The 21035-nt window shown below is 45.2% G+C and overlaps 1 protein-coding gene across 1 annotated transcript in view; it reads left to right on the top strand.

Moving 5' to 3' along the window:
* The window catches only part of LOC128324511 (MARVEL domain-containing protein 3-like), a 28612-nt gene extending 10387 nt beyond the window's left edge, over positions 1–18225 (top strand). The window contains exon 4 of the mRNA XM_053249181.1: positions 17368–18225. Coding sequence (XP_053105156.1) covers positions 17368–18059 — 692 coding nt within the window. The 3' untranslated portion in view covers positions 18060–18225. The remainder of the gene's footprint in view (positions 1–17367) is intronic.
* The last annotated feature ends 2810 nt before the right edge of the window (positions 18226–21035 follow it).

Below are 21035 nucleotides of genomic sequence, written 5' to 3'. Positions count from 1 at the left end.
GGCCTTTAAGAATGAAACTCAGGATGCAGAAAATGCTTAACCCAAGCAGGGCTTCATATCCTGTTTTAGTTTGTTTCCCTGCATAAAGCAAACAGATTGCTTTCCTTTTTTCCAGAACATTCTTTGCCCTTCCAGTCCAATCTAAGTCTAGGGCTGGACTAGTCTGTGGTTAATCCAAGTTCAAACACACTGGCTGGGTTAACAAGCACATGGTCATAAACATCAAAGGTTCCATAGGCATTGTCAGATTTTGGGCACTTTTCCCCACAGGTAGGTGCTGCCCAGTTTCTCCCCTGAGATCTAGTAAGTGACCCTCAACCATTGCTCTAGGCTTAACTAGATGTGATGTGGGAGATCTCTGCTCTTTTTTCTTCAGCGGAAAGTAATCAAGAGTGTCAGAGGACATAATCCCCCCCCCCCACATTAGCCAGCTTTCTTTGCAACCTATCGGGTGCTGAGAATCAACAGCAGGCAGAAAACCGCAGGCAGAAGTCTCTCACAAAACAGGCAGACAAGCTGAAGAACAATAGATCGACAGTGCCGAGGGAAAATTCATTGGCATCTTGCCCTGACTGAGGGAAGCCAGAAGAGCTGAAAGCTTTATAATCAGTGGGGTTGGCGAAGGGTTGGGAGCAGCACAAAAGGTGAATGGCCTAAATTAGGCTCATGTCTAGAATTATCTGAATTTAGGCCAAACTAGAGAAGATGCAGATTGGTGCAGGACTAGAGCTAACTGGGTGAAGAAGCACCTTAAAATGGTGAATCTCTTATATTTCGTAGGGGAGAGCAACTGGCCCTATCCAACCCCATCACAACATCCCTCCAGTGGTGGTGGTTGCTGGTGTTTACTTTATGTTTCTTTTTAGATTGTGAGCTCTTTGGCGACAGGAATCCATCTTATTTTTTATTTTATTTTTTTAGGTATACGGCTTTGAGGTATGGTTGAAAAGTTGTTTATAAGTATTTGTAGTGTAGTAGTACATAGGAAGCTGCCTCATACTGAGTGAGACCACTGGTCTATCTAGCTCAGTATTGTCTACACTGACTGCCAGTGGCTCTCCAAGGTTTCAGGCAGAAGTCTCTCCCAACCCTACCAGGAGATGCCAAGCATTGAACCTTCTGCAGGCAAAGCAGATGCTGAACCACTGGTCCCTTCCCCCAAAAACATTAGTAGCAGCATGTGGCTATGCCTGGGGAGCCAGGGTTCAAATCGCGCCCCCTTGGCTGTGAATCTCACTGAGTGACCTTAGGCCAGTCACAGTCTCCCCATCTTTCTGGATTGGCCCTTGGGTGTCAGCTGACTGTCTGCAACAGGAGGATTCTTCTGCACAAGCCTCCTGCTGCTTGAAGTTCCCTGCACTGACCGGCACCCTTGGTGCACCGGCAGCACCAAACCAGAGATTGGCAATGACCTCCATGAGGTATTAAAGCAACAATTTTTTATATTTTCTAAGTGTGCAGTAGCTGCCCAGCTGCATTAGTTAGTGGTACATGTATGCTATTTGAGCTTCCAAAAACTCCTCTGACATGATGCTCCCAATGGTCAGCCATCTGGGCCCCAATCTCAACTAGGGATGTGCACGGACCGGTTCAGAGGCCATTCTACTGGCCTCCAGACCGGTCCGGACATGGGCGGTTCGGGGTTCGGAAGGGTAGGGTGGGGGGTTCCATTAAGGGCGGGGGGGGCTTTACTTACCCCTCCCGCGTTTTCCTCACTCTGGCACCGTAGTTATTGTAAAAATCCGACGGCAGGATCTCTCCTTGCCGCCCGCTTCAATCGACGATGGCTCCTCCTCTGGTAAACAATCGGGTGGCAGGATACCTCCCTGCCGCCCCCTTGAAGCCCCCTTCAATCCCCCTTCAATGCCACCCCCTTCATTGCCGCCCTGACTGCTCGCTCTTTAGAAACGGGCGGCAGAGAGATTTCCTCCCACCCCCTTCCCTGCCAGCAGGCTGCAAAAGTCTTTAAGAAGCCCACGCAAATTGAAGGGGGCGGCATTGAAGGGGGCTTCAAGGGGGCGGCAGGGAGGTATCCTGCCGCCTGATTGTTTACCAGAGGAGGAGCCATCGTCGATTGAAGTGGGCGGCAAGGAGAGATCCTGCCACCGGATTTTTACAATAACTACGGTGCCAAAGGTGGAAAGAGCGGGAGGGGTAAGTAAAGCCCCCCCCCTTAATGGAACCCCCCACCCCAGTGCCGGACCGCAGCTCCACGGTTCCGTACACACCCCTAATCTCCACTTAGCCTCAGCGGCGCTGCAGTGCTCCAAAATTGTTCATTCAGCCCCCAGAAATATTTACTGCCTTATGTTATATTTCAGCAAGGAGCTTGCATTATCAAGGAAGTACATTTCCAACTTTGGCCCTAGCTTCCCCGACTGTGGCTGCTCTCTGTTTCTGGCGTCCAAAGTATTTGCCTCAACAAGGGCACTTGCCATTTGCAGATTACCCAGTGACTAAATTGAATTCCATCAGCAAATAAAATTAGGAAAACGCTATAAAATGATTTTTCCCCTCCCCTGGGGTATGCTCATGCATTAATAAACCAGCATGAATTCATGTGTGCTTAAAAACTTCTCGCATCGCCAGAAATCTAATAAAAATATTTAAACTAATTGGAACAGAGATCACACTGACCCAAGATAAGCGCTTCACTTTCTATATGTGAACTTTGTGCCCTAAATACCCAGCTTTCTGTCTTTAAAAACAAACTAACACAAAGTCTGTGATCAAAAAAAATCTGAGAACAAATTATGCAGTGCTGTTGCAGTGTTTGTAGTGCTTCCAGGTACCAGGAAAACCTAGAAGCAGGAAAACACACTAGCTATGTGAATATTTATTTATTTAGTATATTTGTACACCGCCCCAACCTCACATCTCTGGGAGGTTTATAACAAACAAAGCATTAAAAGTTTAAAATGACAATTCTAGTTAAAAAGCTTGAATGAATAAATATGTCTTAAGGCTCTTTTTTTATAAATGGTCTTTTTTCGGCAGGAAATGTCATTCCAAAGCCTAAGGGTGGCAAAAGAGAAGGCCTGTCCCTGTAGCCACTAGACGAACTAGTGGCAACTGCAGGTGGACCTCTCCAAAGAATCTCAGTGGGTGGGTGGGGGGTCATAACAAAAAATATATTCTCTTAAATAACCCAGGCCTAAGCTGTTTAGGGCTTTGTAGGTTATATCCAGCACTTTGTATTTTGCCCCAAAACATATTGGTAGCCAGTGTAGTTCTTTTAATATAGGAGTAACGTGGTATCTTTGAAATGATCCAGAGACCAAACTGGCTGACACATTTTGCACCAATTGCAGTTTCCTAACTATGTACAAGGGCAGTCCCACATAGAGCACATTGCAGTAATCAAGTTTTGAGTTTACCAGCATATGCACTACTGTTCTGAAGTCATTTATCTCAAGAAATGGACATAGCTGGCGTGTCAGCCAAAGCTGATAGAAAGCACTTCTGGCCACTGCCTCAACCTGGGACACACAGAGAGATTTGGATCCAGAAGCACTCCCAGACTCCATATCTGTTCCTTGTGAGGGAGTGTAGCCCCGTCCAGGACAGGCAAATCAAAGTTGTCTCCTGAGTTCCAACCCCGCCTTATAAGTATCTCTGTCTTATTTTGATTCAGTCTCAGTTTATCCCTCATCTAGCACATTACCGCCTCCTGGCAGGGATTTAGGGAAGTTATACCTCTGCCTGATTCTGATATGGAGAAATAGATTTGGGTGCCTTCAGCAAACCGATAAAAACCCTGCGCCAAATCTCCTGATGATTTCTCCCAGCAGTTTCATATAGAAGTTAACAAGCACTGGAGACTGTAATTTAAGAAGACTGTAATTTATGAATATGAAACGTATACATGCTGCACCTCTGCCTTGTTTTGTTTAGACTGTCAACCAACCCCATTCTTGTCTTGCTGTGCCCCACCCCCACAGAAACCCAGTAGCTGATGATGCAGCATAATAATTGTAAGTTTAATGTATACATTTAGCTGAATATTAGTCATCTCCAGTGGCCACTGCACTCCATCTTCTTCAGAGAGGTGCAAAGGGGAGAGCAAAGAGCAAGCTGTAACCCAGCCCCCCTGCCCCCCCCATGGCCCCGACACATTTGTCCCCCTTGTTCAATTGTCACTACAGCCCTGTTCAGCACTAATTTCCATAGAAACCAGTGGAACATGTTAGTTTTGGCCAGCTTAAGCCCTGTTCAGACATTATGCTTTCAGCAGTGCTCATGGTTAACAGCACCAAAAGCAGGTAGAAAGGCCTGCCTCAGTGCTGTCACTCACCCCTTCCAGCCGGCATGCTCATGGTTATGGCTCCATTTTTGTAAAGAGGGCAGCGCCGTGACCCTAATAGCCAGTGCTTCTGTGAGCTGTAGCCTGGATTGCTTGGGGCTGCCACTCACAGACACATCAGCCACCACAGGTATGGCATTGCCCTCTTCACACAAATGGAGCTGCAGCCATGAGCAGGCAGCTGGCGGGAAGGAGTGGCAGCACCAGGGCAGGACTTGGTATCCTACCCACTTTCAGCACTAGAAGCACAAGTGCTGCTTGAGCCCATCACATCTGAAAAGGGCTTTAGCCCTAACTCTAGCTAGCATTGTACTTAGCTAATATTGTATTGGCAGGGTCAAAGGGCCAAACTAGACACCGCCATCTAGTTAGGTGGCTTAATTTTACTCTAAAACTAGCTGATCCAACAGAGAGCATCTGCACCCCTAGTTCGCCACCACTTCCTCCCCCCCACCCTTCCGTCACCGCTTTTTTGCTTGCTCGTTCCCACCGCATTTTTCCACCTGCCCATCTTCTTCTCCCCCTGCCCGCAGCCGCTGCCTTCTTTCCCGCCCCATCTTCTTATATTGTGCCAACTGTCGTTTCTTGGCTGCTTGCCTGCCAGCTGGTCAGGCAACTGCCTTGACTGCCCGCAGCTGGCCGGCCAGCACCGCCTTCTTCGGCCGGCGGCTGCCACCGCCATATTTTTTCTCTAGCCCATCCTGTGGCTATCCGGCAGCTCTCCCAACTCTTGCGAGAGCTGCCGCACATGCCGTGGGTTAGCCGCGGGCACGTGTTAGAGAATTAAAGATATAGATAGAAGATAGCACCCATGCAGAGGACAATTGGGACCCTGAGTAGAGATGGGGAGTTTGTTTACCGTCATTCTATTTCCCCACCAAAAACATCCCCCAAAGTTGCTATGGGTTCCCAAAGTGCTGCTGTTGCAAATTGTGTCCATAATCATTTTGGGGGAGTATATTTGTTAGGAAAATGACACAGTGGGTAAAGCAGTCCTGCTCAACATAGGTCCCCTAGCTGTTTTTGAACTACAACTCCCATAATCCCTAGCCACAGTGGTCAATAGCCAGGGATTATGGGAACTGTAGGCCAACATCTGCAGGAGGGCCGAAGTTGAACAGCCCTGGGGTAAAGGATTAAATGTCCCCTACCTCTGTATCATGGTCCCAACTGGGCCTCTGCATGGATGCTATTCTGGAGACTACTATTTTGGAATTCATATAGCTAGTGTAGCAGTGGCCAGCCTGAGGTTCACGAGGGACAAAAAGGAAGCATCCAGTCAGTAAACAAAGTGCTTGCTGGCTGGAGAAGGCGAGAGGTCACGCGTTCATGCCCAACACGGGCCACGTCCTCTGTGTCAGCATGCTGGCATAGGGGGAAGGGGTGTGACTGGCACAGGAAAACATGCCAAGCCTCAGTGGCAGGAGGGAAGGGGTAATGAAGATGGGGGAATGAGGGGGTGTCCCGATGGCTCCTCGGCCCAGAAATAATTGTCCCCCCCGCCCCCTACATGCCTGGCTCAAAGGACTTGGAAAGTGTCAAATGTTTCACTGTTCCATAGTTAAACTTTCTGTATAGTGGTTTCTCTAGAGCAGGGTTTCTTAACCTTGGGCCCCCAGATGTTGTTGGACTACAACTCCCAGAATCCTCAGTCATCGCCTTTGTGGCTGGGGATTCTGGGAGTTGTAGTCCAACAACATCTGGGGGCCCAAGGTTAAAAAACTCTGCCCTAGAGCCCTATTGTACATGCCTACAGATGTCTGTACACATGTACGTTCATTTGTATGGATGACTGTACCTGCATTCATTTTAAAAGTGAGCCTTTGTACAGGCTTCCTCAAATTCATAGTACACATAGGAAGTGTACTGCAAAACAACACGTGAATAATTGTACCTGTACACACTGTACACTAGTTGTACTAGTGTTGAACATAATGTGTGAAGAGAGTTTAGGTTGACCTAGCTTCTGTCAGTGGAAATGCTAATTCTTAAGCACAATGCTTTTCAAATCACTTAGAATGGCCTGGTTGATTTTAGTTTATTTTGGAAATGTGTCAGTTAAGTAACCCAAGGCAAATAGGTGTTGCCCATCAGGAGAGAAACCAGAAAACCTCTTATTGACTTCTTCTAGCACCTGATAACTATTTACATACCTGTAATACCATTGGTTTTTCCCCAGAAGATGTTAACAGTCTCCTTCCTTATCAAGAGTTGTGGTAATGGTGGAGGACATACATACATACAAAAAATGAGGTTCCTTTTCAGGATATTTTAAAGAAAGTGTTTTTTGTCATTAGACTACAGCAGGGTGAGGGCGGGGAATAATTATATTCAATATGATCAGTGAGAAAGAACTACAGGGTCAGCAGGGAGGAAACCTTAAAAAAAACTTACCTCCCCACAGATGTTGGTTCGGTGATCAGATCGGGCGCCCAGACGATTGCCAGCTTCTGCCAGTAGCTCAGAGCGTCAGGGTGCCAGAATGTGTTGCCCCACATCACCCCAACCCCCAGAGCTCCCATAATGCACTGCGTGAGTACACAGTGCATTATGGGGAGCCCCTCCCCTCCCCAAAGCCAGTCGGGAGCCCCGCACTCTGCCAGCCCAAGCTAGTCGACCAGTTCTCCTAACCCCATTTAAGAGAGTGAACATAAGAATAGCCCTGCTGGATCAGGCCCAAGGCCCATCTAGTCCAGCATCCTGTTTCTCACAGTGGCCCACCAGATGCTGCTGGGAAGCCCACAGGCAGGAGTTGAGGGCATGCCCTCTCTCCTGCTATTACTCCCCTACAACTGGTACTCAGAGGTATCCTGCCTAGGAGGCTAGAGGTGGCCTATAACCCTCCGACTGGTAGCCATTGATAGACCTCTCCTCCATGAAGTTATCCAGACCCCTCTTAAAGCCATCCAGGTTGTTGGCTGTCACTACATCTCATGGCAGAGAATTCCACAAGTTGATTGTGCATTGTGTGAAAAAGTACTTCTATTTGTTGGTCCTAAATTTCGTGGCAATCAGTTTCATGGGATGGCCCCTGGTTCTAGTGTTATGTGAGAGGGAGAAGAATTTCTCTCTATCCACTTTCTCTAATTCACATCTGTGAGTTAGCGTCCTCAATCCTTTACCTGTGAAAGGGCTCCAAGGGAAGGCAATTGCATTGCTATAAAGGAAAACACATGGGAGCCTTTTCTGCATCATCTTTCACAATTCATTATATAATATCTCATAATATCATAATATTCATGTGAACTGCCTAGAGTCATCTGGGTTAGGTGGTATAAAAATTTAATAAATATAATGATTGTATTTCATGCATCTGAAGAGAGATCTATGAAGGACTCGGGTTGTCATGTGAGTTGGAGTCTTGCACCTTGGCAAGAAACTCTAAGCACAGTCAAACAGGTAGGGTTCCTATGCAATGCCTGAAGAAACAAATGTTAGCCGCCAGGAGAACTTACCATGGCTTGTGCCCTATTGTGGGAAATAGGAGCATATCTTGCAGGCTTTGTTCACAAAACCAGATCTAGGAAATTAACAAGACTTTTGTAAAAAAAACAACACACCTCTATATCCCTTCCCTCACCCGCAACATGGCATACTTCACTAATGATGAGCAAACAGGCAGCTGATTCAACATCAATTTGCTTACAGACACTGATAACCCACTCCCCCAGTCACTGAGTGATTTATCTCTAATGTTTTCATTTTGTTTTTAAGTGCTGTAAATAATCTCCCTTCATCTAAGATGCAGCCTCTTTACTAAGTCTGGTGTCCCACCACTCAGCATCTTTTCGTGCGGCTTTTGCTCACATCTTTCTTTTTGTCTGTTCCAATTCATTTCCCTAACAAAGTTGCTATAGGCCTTGTTGATCTCACCTTTGACGGTCTACCTGTAAACTGGGGGGATTGATCTACCAAATATTTGGCAAGCAAATAGCTTTAAATAGTGGAGATGTGCTGAAGCATGATCACGGGGCACATCCCTTTAAAGCCAAGGGCTTACATAGCCCCTTTCAAGTGGATGAGAGCAGGTCCATACCTGCTCCTCCTCCGCTCACCGTCATCCCAGCACTCCCCCCAGCCATGCCCATGCAGGGCTCACATGACCGCCCTGCTCTTTCATAGATCTCTCCTCAGATGCATGAAATATAATCATATTTATTACATTTTTATACCACCCAACCCAGACGTCTCTAGGCAGATCCCCCCCACTCCCACTGCAGCAGATTTCTGTATAAGAACTGCCCTGTTTGGCCCAGCTCATAAGAGAGGCGTCATTCCTTTGCTCCTCTGAGAACAGCTCCTCTAGGAGCCTGCCTCAGGACCAAGGCTTGGACACAAAGAAGCTTTGGAGTTTTCCTTTAGAATTCTCCGGATTCCTTATCTATACCAGTCACACACACAGCAACACACAGCATCATTGTTGATTCTCTCTGAATCAAGGATGTGTTTTGATGCTGATAAAAATCATGGTGGGAACGAATATTATAACTATTGTTATGGCATGTCTGGGTCTTTATTGAACTTTCTCAGACTGGAACAGCAGCTTAAAGCAGAAGTGATGTCCTTTATTGGTCTTACCATCTTTAATGAAACCAACATCAGGTTTATTATTTTTGGTAATCTCAGATTGTTTGGGGTTAGTGGGTGTCTCCTATTTACGTAAGAGTACAGCTGATACACCAGGAGTTGACACTAACTCGACGGCACACTTTATCTTTACCTTTAACAACTGATACAGATGTTGGCCCAACATTAACACACTATTGGTTATCATTGTGCATATATGCTTTATGCAACTGTTTATGAAGCCATGTACTCTATATCTAAATCTGTAACAGAGTACATGGCTTCACAAGCAGTTGCATAAAACATAAACAGAGATAGCTCCCCTCCCCTTTATTTTATTTTTTTTTTACAGCAGGGAAATGCAATTTATAATGTGTAGGTTTACCTACCCTATAAGGTGAGGGCAGCTTAGCCTGGGTTAGGCTGCTGATGTGGCAACACCGGGATAGAGACAGATCCCAGCCTTTAGCCAAGGTTAAGGGCACGAGCACAACCTTAACCCTTACGCCAGGAGTGTGTGTGTGTTTGTGTGTGTGTGTGTGTGTTTGTGTGTGTGTGCTTGGGCTGCTTTCAGCCTGCCTAGAGCACCCATCTCATGCACCTCACTTGTCATGCAGTGCATTGAGGGATATCCAGAGACTGGGGAAACGAGTCCTGGCCACAAACAATCTGAGCTGCATGGAGCAGCATGGATAATCTGGGAGTGATCTACGGTGTGGTCCGGGCACAGAATCATGCATAACCAGCCTATGTTCTGCCTGAGGGATCCTCCCCATTTATTTTATTGGTATTGTAAAGTGCATTGATGCATATTTAAAGTTACATATTTAAGACATATATTTGAGATACATTTAAAATTACATATATTTTTTAGCATTCTTATTAGCAGGATTGAATTCATGAATTTTGTTTAGATTCCTTCATCTGTTATTTATAGCATTGAAATTCAAGTGGGAAGATAGGCGTAACTGAACTTTATAGCATTTTGCTGGTGAAGCCTGCTGCAGAGGTTCTTGTCTTAAGCCTGAGATTCATTTAATTCACCAAATGAAAGTTTTTGAATAAATTTTAGGTTTTCTTATTTTTATTTATACAGGTTTTAAATCAGATGAAGGACAAAACTGGAGCGAGAAAAATCATATTCTCTCCTATAGAATATAGAAACTAGTCATTAATATTTAACAACACTTTTGAGTTTGTGGGTATTTTGTGGGGAGCCCATACGGCAGAGCACTGAGGATGTCTGGTTCTGTGCTTGAATTATTTACATTACTTATATTTTGTGTGTCATGGCTGGGTTGGTTCTCTCCTCTTTAGACTGCTTGACTGTATGATGATCAATTAGGTTGGGGGGATTTTTCCTTGAGGGGTTCAAGATTCTTTATTGATGGCTATTGATGCCTAGTATTAGATCTTTTAGACACAATTAATATTATTGTATTCTTATGGGGTTTTTTGATGGACAAGATCTTGTATGTAAACTTGTATGGTTTTGTTGGACTCTCAGAGACGCAACCCTTCTGTTTTTACTTATAATACTAATAAAAGCATTTAAAAACTTAAAAACAAAAAAAGGATCATCGGAGAGTGTGAGCTGCAGCCCCAGTAAGTAGCCTGTTCCAGATCATCTAGGGGGGAGCTGAGTGGACCCTGCCTTCCCCGCACACCCACACGTTCATGATGATAGCCTCTTTATTTCTCCTTTAATTCTAGAAATAAATACATTCTAGTGTAACACAGTGAGGCTGTCCTCACGATAGCGTGGGCGGATAGGGTGGAAGGCAGGGTCCAACTCATCTTCCTCCTAGACGATCTGGAAAATGCTGCTGGGATCGCAGCTTATGCTCCTAGACGATCCACGCTGCACCATGCATCAGAGGCCGGGACTCATTTTCTTCGCCTCTGGATATCCCTTAACCTCAGCTAAAGGCTCGGCTTTGAAGTGGGGTGACGTGGGCAGGCAGCACCAGGATCTGCATGGATCCCGGCAGTGCACACAAGCAGCCTAACCCATCTCTGACCTTAACCTGTGTTGGGCTGCTCGTGAGAACAGCCTTAGCATTTGCTGTCTCTCAACAGAATAGCTGTAATAAGACAAAGAACACCTTAGTGCATCTGGTGCAGAGACCTCACTCCCTCCATGCATGTCCTTTGGGAAAGAAATGCTCTCCCTCTTTTTCACTGCTGAGTCCATAAGTCCTTGGGCCAAAAAGGGGTTAAAGCCCTTCCGGAAACCACCTCCTCCATGGGCAAACAGCCATGAGCAGTGTAAGGATGATTGCTTTGCTTGGAGAATGGGAGCAACTTTCCTCTTACTACAATGCTCCTGATTCTCAGTCTTATCCGTTTTGGATAGGAGGGCAAGAGTCATGGTGGCCAAGGGGAGGAGATGATGTATTGTGGTGAAATGTGGGCAGATGCTGCCCATGGCAAATGATTCCCACCATAAAAAACTGAAGGTCTGGACCTCACTGGATTTCACAATGATTTGGGGAGTAAGTAATGCTGATGGTCATATGCATTTTGCAATGCTCTATTTAGGGATCAGGAGCATGGAGATAAGTTGACGTAGACTGAGGAGGAGAACTCGTCTTGTGGTAGCAAGCATGAATTGTCCCCTTTGCTAAGCAAGGACCACCCTGGTTGCATATGAATGTGTGAGCACTGTAAGAAATCCCCCTCAGGGGCTGGCACTGCTCTGGGAAGAACATGTTCCAAGTTCCCTCCCTGGCATCTCCAGGATAGGGCTGAGAGACTCCTGCCTGCAACCTTGAAGAAACTGCTGCCAGTCTGGGTAGGACAATAGTGAGCTAGATGGACCAATGGTCTGACTGGGTATATGTCAGCTGCATATGTTCTTGTTTTCTTATGAGCAGAGACGAGAGTAAAAAAACAGGTAAACAAGCAAAGTAGGAACCCTTAGATCTCCAGAGACCTGAGATGAAGTTCACAGTGGGAAGAAATGGAAATGGGTCATCCATTGAGCCCCCTTTCCTCCAATTAGTGATTAAGATCACAGGATAGGAGCAGTATACTGACTTGCCACTTACCTGGTAGACTCACAGATCTTCTTGCCCTGTATTCTTCCTTTCCTGTAATTGGTAACTTGATAACTAAAAAGGTAATGGAGGACAGGAATGGTTGGAAGCAAACAGCAGTTATTTGAAATGAGAACTAAGCCTGCTGGGGCAATAGCAGAGACCTTGGATGTCAACTAATTTCTGTATTCTTGGGTCTGAGTTTATTGAACCTGTATGCATAGCCCTGTCACTCTGCCCTGATTCACATGGCTGCTTTTTTTTGTTTAAGATGCAAGTGTCACTCTTCTGCATGCTTGTAGGAAAATGTGCCCATCACATAAAATGTGAAGCTGGCTTACATTTTTTTTCTTGTGATGTGACCAGACGCAGCCAAGTGTTTAATAGGTGTTTGCGGATGTTACAGGCAATGTGGGATGGTCAAAGGGAGGCTGTTGACTGTGGGAGCATAGGCTACTGTACCCACCCTTCTCAGTAACGCCAGGATCAGTCTTGCAAACCTGTCTAACCTGAATCCCCTTTCCTTAGATTCAACAGCATGTATATGATCATAAAAACATCTAAGTGCATCTAAGTGCATCTAAGGGAGGAGTTTGAGTCTGGTTGGTAGGTGCACTGCTTAAGGCTTCTGATCCCGAGAAGTGTTATGGGTCACAAGCCCTAGGGACTTATGGGAACTGGCCCGACAGATTGGGGACAGCACAACACATGGAACAAATACAAGCAAGCATCTGGGGATGAGACTAAATGGATGTGACCCAGTTTTTAAGCATTACTTTTTAAAGTAAAATGTCTGCAGTTGCTCCAAGAAACAATTTTCTACCTTCACTTAGCAGCAGCTAGTAAAGGAAGTAAAGGACTGGTTTAGCAAGCTTCTTACACAGGAGGAAAAAAAGGAGAAACTCAGGTGCATTCCATCAGTTACTTGCAGAAGGTACAGATTGTAAGAGTCCCTTGTTGAGAAATCAGGTTGTTGGGCTCAGCAGCAGCTGAGTGTTCACAGTAGGTGGATGTTTGCTGATCTTAATCTGCCCCCTGGTGGCTAACAGTTAAGCAGTTAGTATTACTTCTTACAACAGGCTGATTTGTTCATAGCCATTGTTAGAACTTAAAATAAATGTCTACAGCCATTTTGTCGTCTTGCATGTGAAGATAAGAGTCAACTTTGAAAGTGTCAACTCAATGTGCGGCAGCTGTGAAAAAAGGCCAATTAAATGCTAGGGATCATTAGGAAGGGGATTGAAAATAAAACTGCTAATATTATAATGCCCTTATACAAAGCTGTGGTGCGGCCACACTTGGAGTACTGCGTGCAGTTCCAGTCACCACACCTAAAGGAGGACATTGTAGAACTGGAAAAGGTGCAGAAGAGGGGAACCAAGATGGTCAGGGGCATAGAGCACCTTTCTTATGAGGCAAGGCTAAAGCACCTGGGGCTTTTTACTTTAGAAAAAAGACGACTGAGGGGAGACATGATAGAGGTCTATAAAATCATGCATGGTGTGTGGAGAATGTTGATAGGGAGAAATTTTTCTCCCTCTTGCAAAGCACTAGAACCAGGGGTCATCCCATGAAATTGACTGCCAAGGACCAACAAAAGGAAGTACTTTTAAACACAATGCATAATCAACTTGTGGAACTCTCTGTCACAAGATGTGATGACAGCCAACAGCCTGGATGGCTTTAAGAGGGGTTTGGATAACTTCATGGAGTACAGGTCTATCAACGGCTGCTAGTCTGAGGCTATACGCCACTTTCAGCCTCAAAGGCAGGATACCTCTGAATACCAGTTGCAGGGGAGTAACAGCAGGAGAGAGAGCATGCCCTCAACTCCTGCTGTAGGCTTCCAGTGGCATCTGGTGGGCCGCTGTGTGAAACAGGATGCTGGACTAGATGGGCCTTGGGCTCGATCCAGCAGGGTTGTTCTTATGTGGACAACTAATTTGTCTAGATGTTACTGACTTTCCAGGAGACACATTCCCAAAAAGCTTGTCAGTGTTTTTCATTCCAGGCATGCTGTTTTTCCTTAGGACCATCTAACTTTTCCAAGCCATAAGGAAATGAAAGCCTACCTAGACAAATTTCTTCTGCTATTTAGCAGAAGTTTAGTCAAACATTTTTCTCCTTTTATTTAGAGAAGTGCCTGGGTGCATCACTGTTTGACCTTGTTTGTTCCGGTTCATATGGATTTAATTACCTCTTATTGCTTTAATTGAGATTTTAAATTACTATTGTTATGTACTTTTAGAGCCTCATGGAGCTCTGAAATGCTGGAGAAAAATAGACAGATAAAAATAAGCCACATAAGGTGAAGTGTACAGAGGAATGTTTCTTATATTAAGAAGGATCATCCACCCAGCGAATTAAAAAAGATGGTGTTTTTGTGCACAGCGCACATGGTCACTACATTCAGATGAATTGACACTTTTTACAACTGGATTGAAAACTGTCCAGTTATTGAGGCATAAAGAACTTATACATCATTATGGGGGCTGAACTGGATTCTACTGCTAATGAAAGCAGCATGTCAGCACCAGTGATAGCTGTAGGTGTGGAACATGTCCATGAGGCCTCAGATCAATCTCTAGTGGAGAATAGGGCATGATTTTTTGGGGAAAGGGAAGATCTCCTGCAATCTAGCCTCTTAGCACACAAGTCCTAATTTATTAATTTTGAAAATGATCAGGCTGCAACTTTTGACTGATACAGGGTGTGCATGAAATAAAGATTCCCATTAAGGTAGTTATTATTCAAAAGCTTTAGTGTTTGCTCTTTCAGCTATCACATTTCTTCATCAAAAGCTTATCACATAGACCAAACTTAACACATTAACTCTAATTTCTGAGATAACGTTCAAACATATTGAAGAAGATGAGTAAATTATTGTCGGGACAGCTTCTCTGTGAAGACTGCCTGCTTTAAATTAGCACACTGAACTCTGCAGAATTGGGGCACAACCCTTCCTTGTGTGTGGGATCCAGGGCTGTCCTTGAAGGCATTTCCACAAACTTGTTCTCCCTCCCTCATGGCATGCTCATAGGACAGCAGCTATGGCAGTTCAAGGAACAGGAGGGCTGTGGGTATCTCCCATATCCTCATTCATCCCCCCTTTGGTAAAAAGGTAAAGTGTGCCATCAAGTCGATTTTGACTCCTGGTACCCACAGAGCCCTGTCCACACTTTGGGCACAGAGGAAATTAGTTGGCACCTGAGTAATTTGTGTGTAGACCAGTAGGTCTGGATAGAGCTATGAAAGGACTCTGTGCACGTTAGTGGTGATAAACAGGGCTCTGTTTAGCCTCATGGAGGTTTAGCCTTTTAGGCATGGCACTGTACTATTTGGGGAATATCATGCCCTCAGTTTCCCCATAAGTTTATTTCCACTTCCTTGGACAATTTTATGAAGAGGTGAGGTGCAAATTCACAAGACAGAGTAAAATAAATACTGCTTCAATACAGAAGCAGGTGTCTTAACTGTAACACTCTCCTTGCAACTACTTCCATTATTTTCTTTTGGCAGATAAATCCAAAAATAAGTAGTATGAACATCCTCTAAAAGAACTGAGGCCAACTGGGCTCAGTCCTGTTTGTCATTGTTTGGCAAAAGTGGCTCAGCATTTGGACCATAATATTTGGATTCATTTGGATTCCCAACGGTTACCGAGTCAGCTCCTGGCAGAGATAATTAACTCCACCAAAATGCTTTTGGAAAACTTGCTGAAATGACTTCAGAAGGTTTTTCCATGCATCCTGGTTGTTTAATCTGCTCCACTGCAAGTCACTGGAATGCTTTTAATCCTTCCAGCTGATGAGAGGATCGGGGGTTGTGTACTAAATGTGCTGAAACTGCTATGTAAAGTTTGGTTATTTCAGATAGTCTTCAATGTCTAAGCGTTGTTTATAAACCGAATAGCGGTTCCTTTTCTCCTTCAAAATGTCTTGTATTTGCTTCAAACCAGGAGCAAAACTTAACAATTGTTGCACAGAATGAAGAGTGTGCCATTTCATTGAACTTCCTTAGTGCCTGCTCTCCTCTATAGCATAAAAACTGAGGGAATTTTTTACAGACTGGGTCTTGTATAGCCCTCATATGAAGAACACTTTTACAAAGTTAAGTGATAAACCAGGGGTGTAGCAAGGTTGGAATGGGCCCAGAGACAAGATTTTAAAATGCCCCCCTCACTGAATCTCAGCTCATGAAGTAAAGAAATCTTAAATGAGGCTGAATAGTGGTAACAAAATGCATAGTAAAGTGTGTGTGTGTGTGTGTGTGTAGTAACCTATGTGCCACAATAGAACATCCTAAATTATTTTTTAAAAGGTTTTGTAAATTGTGGACGATGCAAATCATTTAAAGGTACTAGAGAAAGACATGCTGTTCTGGTAGCTCCAGGTCTTAACACTCACATCAATTTTGGAGGATGAATACAACTGAAGGAAGCCTGGGCGGGTGTGTGGCTGGGGGAGTCAGTCATGTGACTTGCCTCTGGGGGCCCCCAGACAACTGTCTCCCCTTGCCCTATTATAGTTACACCCCTGTGATAAACAGAAGCAAAGGCATGGTTTCCACAGGATGACTTCAAAGGGATTTAACCCTTTTGGGGATTCATGAAAATCTCATGGCAGTTTCTATCCCATTCAAATACTGTGAGGAAAGGAGTCTAATTCATGTTGGTCACACTAAGCTGGAGGCTTCAAATGGCCATGCTACCCTATGATTATTTCAGTCGTCACATGACTGTCCACATTCACTCTTTATCCTGTTGTCATAACAGAAAACTTTTTGCTTTAAAATGTTTACGCAGAAGTTGCTCTAAGTGTGAAGCCCAGCTCATTACATGACAAAAAAAGCTGCAGGTACAAGATTGCAAGTACAAGACTCTATGCTTGAGTAGTTTTCCATGAGAAACAAATCCTTTACACAGAGAAAATTAGCATGTCAGGTAGAAGGCTAGGCTAGAATCCTTCTCTGTGACAGCTAATTGTCTAGCTGCATAGTGTGTGGGGGCAGCATTCAATCATGCGATTCTCTCATGTTTAGTTTAAAGCAGCAGAGGCCAGGAACAGTTTACCACACAATTGGGGCCTGAGACATGGCAGTGCTATGAATCATATCTATGGAGCTGCCATGCTGTTTTAATGATTGGAACGATTTGCACGAGGTCGGGCTGTCGGTCAAGCTCAATTCCTAGCAGTTCTGGGGGACACTTGCATCTGAATCCTGAAGAGTTGCTGTTAGTGTAGAAAATACTGAGCTACATGGACCAAGGCTCTGAATCAACATAATAGGTATAAAGCTTTGGGATTTCTTTGTTGAAAAGCAGTATACAAATATTTGTCGTATTCGTATTCATGCGTGTTTGGGAACAGAAATCGCTCTGTAATGCCAGAAGGCATAGTTGAGGGCTGTGGATTTATTAGCAAACACTCACCTTTCCCCTTCCTTCCTTCCTTTCTGCAGGTATCTTGCAGTTTGTTGAAATTACAGTCAACATTTTGGTGCTGATCTGTGTAGGAGCAGCCCAGGCCTCCATTTCAGGTTTCACAACAATGGGAGGTTTGGGCTCCTTCAACATTGATTCAATGTACAGTCCATTTGAAGGGGTTGAGCTCAAAGAAGCAAGGGACCTGGACATGCAGTACAACCAGATGAGAGCTCCCTGTGTGTACGGGGGAGTAGCCTTCTGCCTCACAATGCTGTGCCTTACGCTTCTCTTCCTCATCACCGGGGTAAAGCCCGTTTATCGTCTCTCCGTCCGGGTGCTCATCACAGAATGTGTTTTTGACATCCTAGCTTGCCTTGGCTACATAGCAGCCGTAGGCCTCTACCTCCACTTTGTCATTCAAATCAATTCGACTGATGTGTGCAAAAGGAGAGAGCGTCTATATGCAAGGCGAGGGTATACATGGATGAACTGTGGTGTGCAAGGTGGGGACGCTTCCGTGGCTCTCTTTGGCCTTGTGGCTGCTTGCCTCTATTTCCCAAGTGCTGTGGTTTGCGTTTTCACCATTCGAAGAGTACAGGAGTTTAAGAGAGAGGTTGCCAAGACTCAGTATAACCTTGACAAAAACTACAGGGAGGAAGACCATCACAAGGTTTATAAGGTTCCCGAAAACAACCCCGCTGCTAGAACTTTTGCTACACTGGTGTAGCCCATGCCAGCTACCCAAGAGAGCACTGCAAAGCAAACCTATTGGGAACAGATTTTTTTGTATGTGTTACAGAAGCTAGCTATGGTGTACTAATCAGAAGTGAAGATGCATAGAACAATATTTTTTAAAAGAGACAGCTCTGCTAATGGGCAGGAATGCATGGAAATATTTTCAAGCAATGTGTGTAAATAATTCCCAATTTCCTCACTGGGTAGCATCCAGAGCACTGCTGCCACAACATGCAGCAGCAGGCAGCACATTTCCCACCCCCTCCACTTCACTAAATGTCCCTAAGCCCCTCCCCCCCCAAAGCTTTTGCTGAGGGTCAGGGACCCTCAGCAATGATTGCAGTACAGTGTGGGGTGTTGCAGGGAAGGATACCTAAAAACTACAAGGGGAACAGTGAGTTCTTTGCCTCCCACCACCCTGCAGTTCCCCACACGACATCCCAAATCTCCTGGTCCCTCAGCATCAGGGCACTTCATGTAAGGAGAAAGTGCCGTGTGCATTCATGTGTACATTTTAAACAGGCTTGTGGACTGGGCTCAGGCAGAACACACCACCATGGTTTGTGGTACCCACTGTTAAGAACACATGCCATGGTGGAGCTTCCACCTGTACCATAGAACAAGCCATAGCTTGAAGCGGCTTGTCTGCTTTTGTTTCCCATATACTTAGCAGCAGCCCAGTCTGTAGCTGTCAATAGTCTGAATCCAGATATATAACAGCGAACCAGTTAGCACAAACTGTGGATTGCAAGCCAGCCTCAAACCATTTAGTTCCTGGTTTGTTAGTCCCAAATAGGGATGTGCATGAACCGGTTCGGAGGCCATGTTGGAGGCCTCCGAACCGGTTCGGAACCGGACCGGTCCGGCGGTTCAGCACTGAGGGAGGGTCTACCTTTAAGGGCGGGGGGGTAGTACTTACCCCTCCCGCCGCTCTTCCCCCTCCAGCACTACATTTAGGCTTGTAGTTTTGAGGGCGGCAGCGTTCCTCCCTGCCGCCCCTGCCCCCGTCATCGCCCAGAAGTTGCGAAAATACGAGCACGGATGCGCCCGTCGCTGCCAAAACTACAAGCCTAAATGTAGTGCCAGAGGGGGAAGAGCGGCGGGAGGGGGAAGAGCGGCAGGAGGGGTAAGTACTACCCCCCCGCCCTTAAAGGTAGACCCCCCCTCAGTGCCGAACCGCGCCGCAGTGGTTCAGTGCACACCACTAGTCCCAAACAAGCCACTGTTTGTGGGTATGGTTGAGTTCAGATGCAAAGCAGAGCCCTTGTTTTAGCTAAACAATAACGGTTTTGTGCAACATCTGAACCGAGGCACAGATTGTAACTCTGCTCACATTTGGCCTAATAGGGACCGGGTTTCCTGTTGAGTGCACTGAGGCAGTTGCTTGCCTTGGGAAACAGTTGCGTGATGTGGGCCCGGTGGGAGTGGGAGTGGGAGTGGGTGGGAGGAGACCCGGGCTTTCAACAGGAGGCTGCAAATGGGCTACTTAAGGTGATGAGTGGGAAGAAGGCCTCCTTACACCTTGATGACTGGCAACAGGACAGTGGAGCTAAATGAGGAGGAGCTGCTGGGTTGCTAAAGCCCAAGAGTTCAGAGAGGTGGAGTGGGGAGGAAGGCCAGGCCAAGGCCACCATGTTCTTTTATTCAGCTCAAAAGGATGTTGAAATGGCCATGTGGCGTCAGAGCACTGAGCCAAGTTGGACCCTTTGGTCTGTCTCCAACAGTAGCCAAAAAGAAATCATAGAGCATTGTCAGAAACAGGACATGATGCTGATAGGAAATGCCTTGTTGTCCTCATAATAAGACTGGAGATTTGAATTAATGGCTACGAGAACCTGATAGGGCTCTCCTCCCTACATTGGTCTCATTCCTTTTTACTGAAGTCACTGAAGATAATTGCTGTGACAGAACAGCCCTGTCCCAGTTTAAATATCATCTGCCACTTCTCAGAGACTTCTTTAACCTGCATCTCTGAGTCTACAGTCTTAACATGGCATGTGATTTAGAAGTTGTATCTTGTTCATATCACATGCCTAATAAAAGTTTTAATTCGTCTTTGTTTAAAATATGTGCATATTTAAGGCATGCATAAATTTCTGTCAGCAACATATACCATTGAAGTTACAGCACAGCTACAGTACTTATTTATTCTATGTATATTTATGGCACTATTTTATACCTCTCCTCTGTATCACCCTTTCCAAATTGACCCAATCTTTCCTGCTTTTTTTCCTTCTCAACTTTCCACCTCCTCAAAATACCCCGATTTCTTCCTTTCCAGTTCTAGCCCTCCACTCTAAAACCTCCCCATGCTCTGCCAGTTGCTTCTTCTTTTCCAGGATTCTAACATGGGTTTCTCTGTTTGTGTGCAGGGACCCTTCTCTGTCAATCAACCATGTGACCTGTTTCATCTTCAAAACCATCTTAACTCTTTAAAACAAACATTTTAACAGAAAATCACACATGCATGCCCTATTTTGTCACAGTAACTAATACGTTCATGGAGTGAGGGAGTATTTCTTTCCATTCAATCCTGAATTTATTGCCAATGAATCTCACTATTTATGCTGCAGTGATGCTGTAGAATGATGATTGCAGATTACAGGTGAAACTCGGAAAATTAGAATATCGTGCAAAAGTCCATTAATTTCAGTAATGCCAATTAAAAGGTGAAACTGATATATGAGACAGACGCATTACATGCAAAGCGAGAGAAGTCAAGCCTTAATTTGTTATAATTGTGATGATCATGGCGTACAGCTCATGAAAACCCCAAATCCACAATCTCAGAAAATTAGAATATTACATGGAACCAATAAGACAAGGATTGAAGAATAGAACAATATCGGACCTCTGAAAAGTATACAGTGTACTGTGCTTGATTGGCCAGCAAACTCGCCTGACCTGACCCCATAGAGAATCTATGGGGCATTGCCAAGAGAAGGATGAGAGACATGAGACCAAACAA

This window comes from Hemicordylus capensis, chromosome 4 (genome assembly GCF_027244095.1).
Source record: "Hemicordylus capensis ecotype Gifberg chromosome 4, rHemCap1.1.pri, whole genome shotgun sequence".
Lineage (NCBI taxonomy): Eukaryota > Metazoa > Chordata > Lepidosauria > Squamata > Cordylidae > Hemicordylus > Hemicordylus capensis.
The sequence above is the reverse complement of the archived record's forward strand: the minus strand, read 5'-3'. Positions and strand labels throughout refer to the sequence as shown.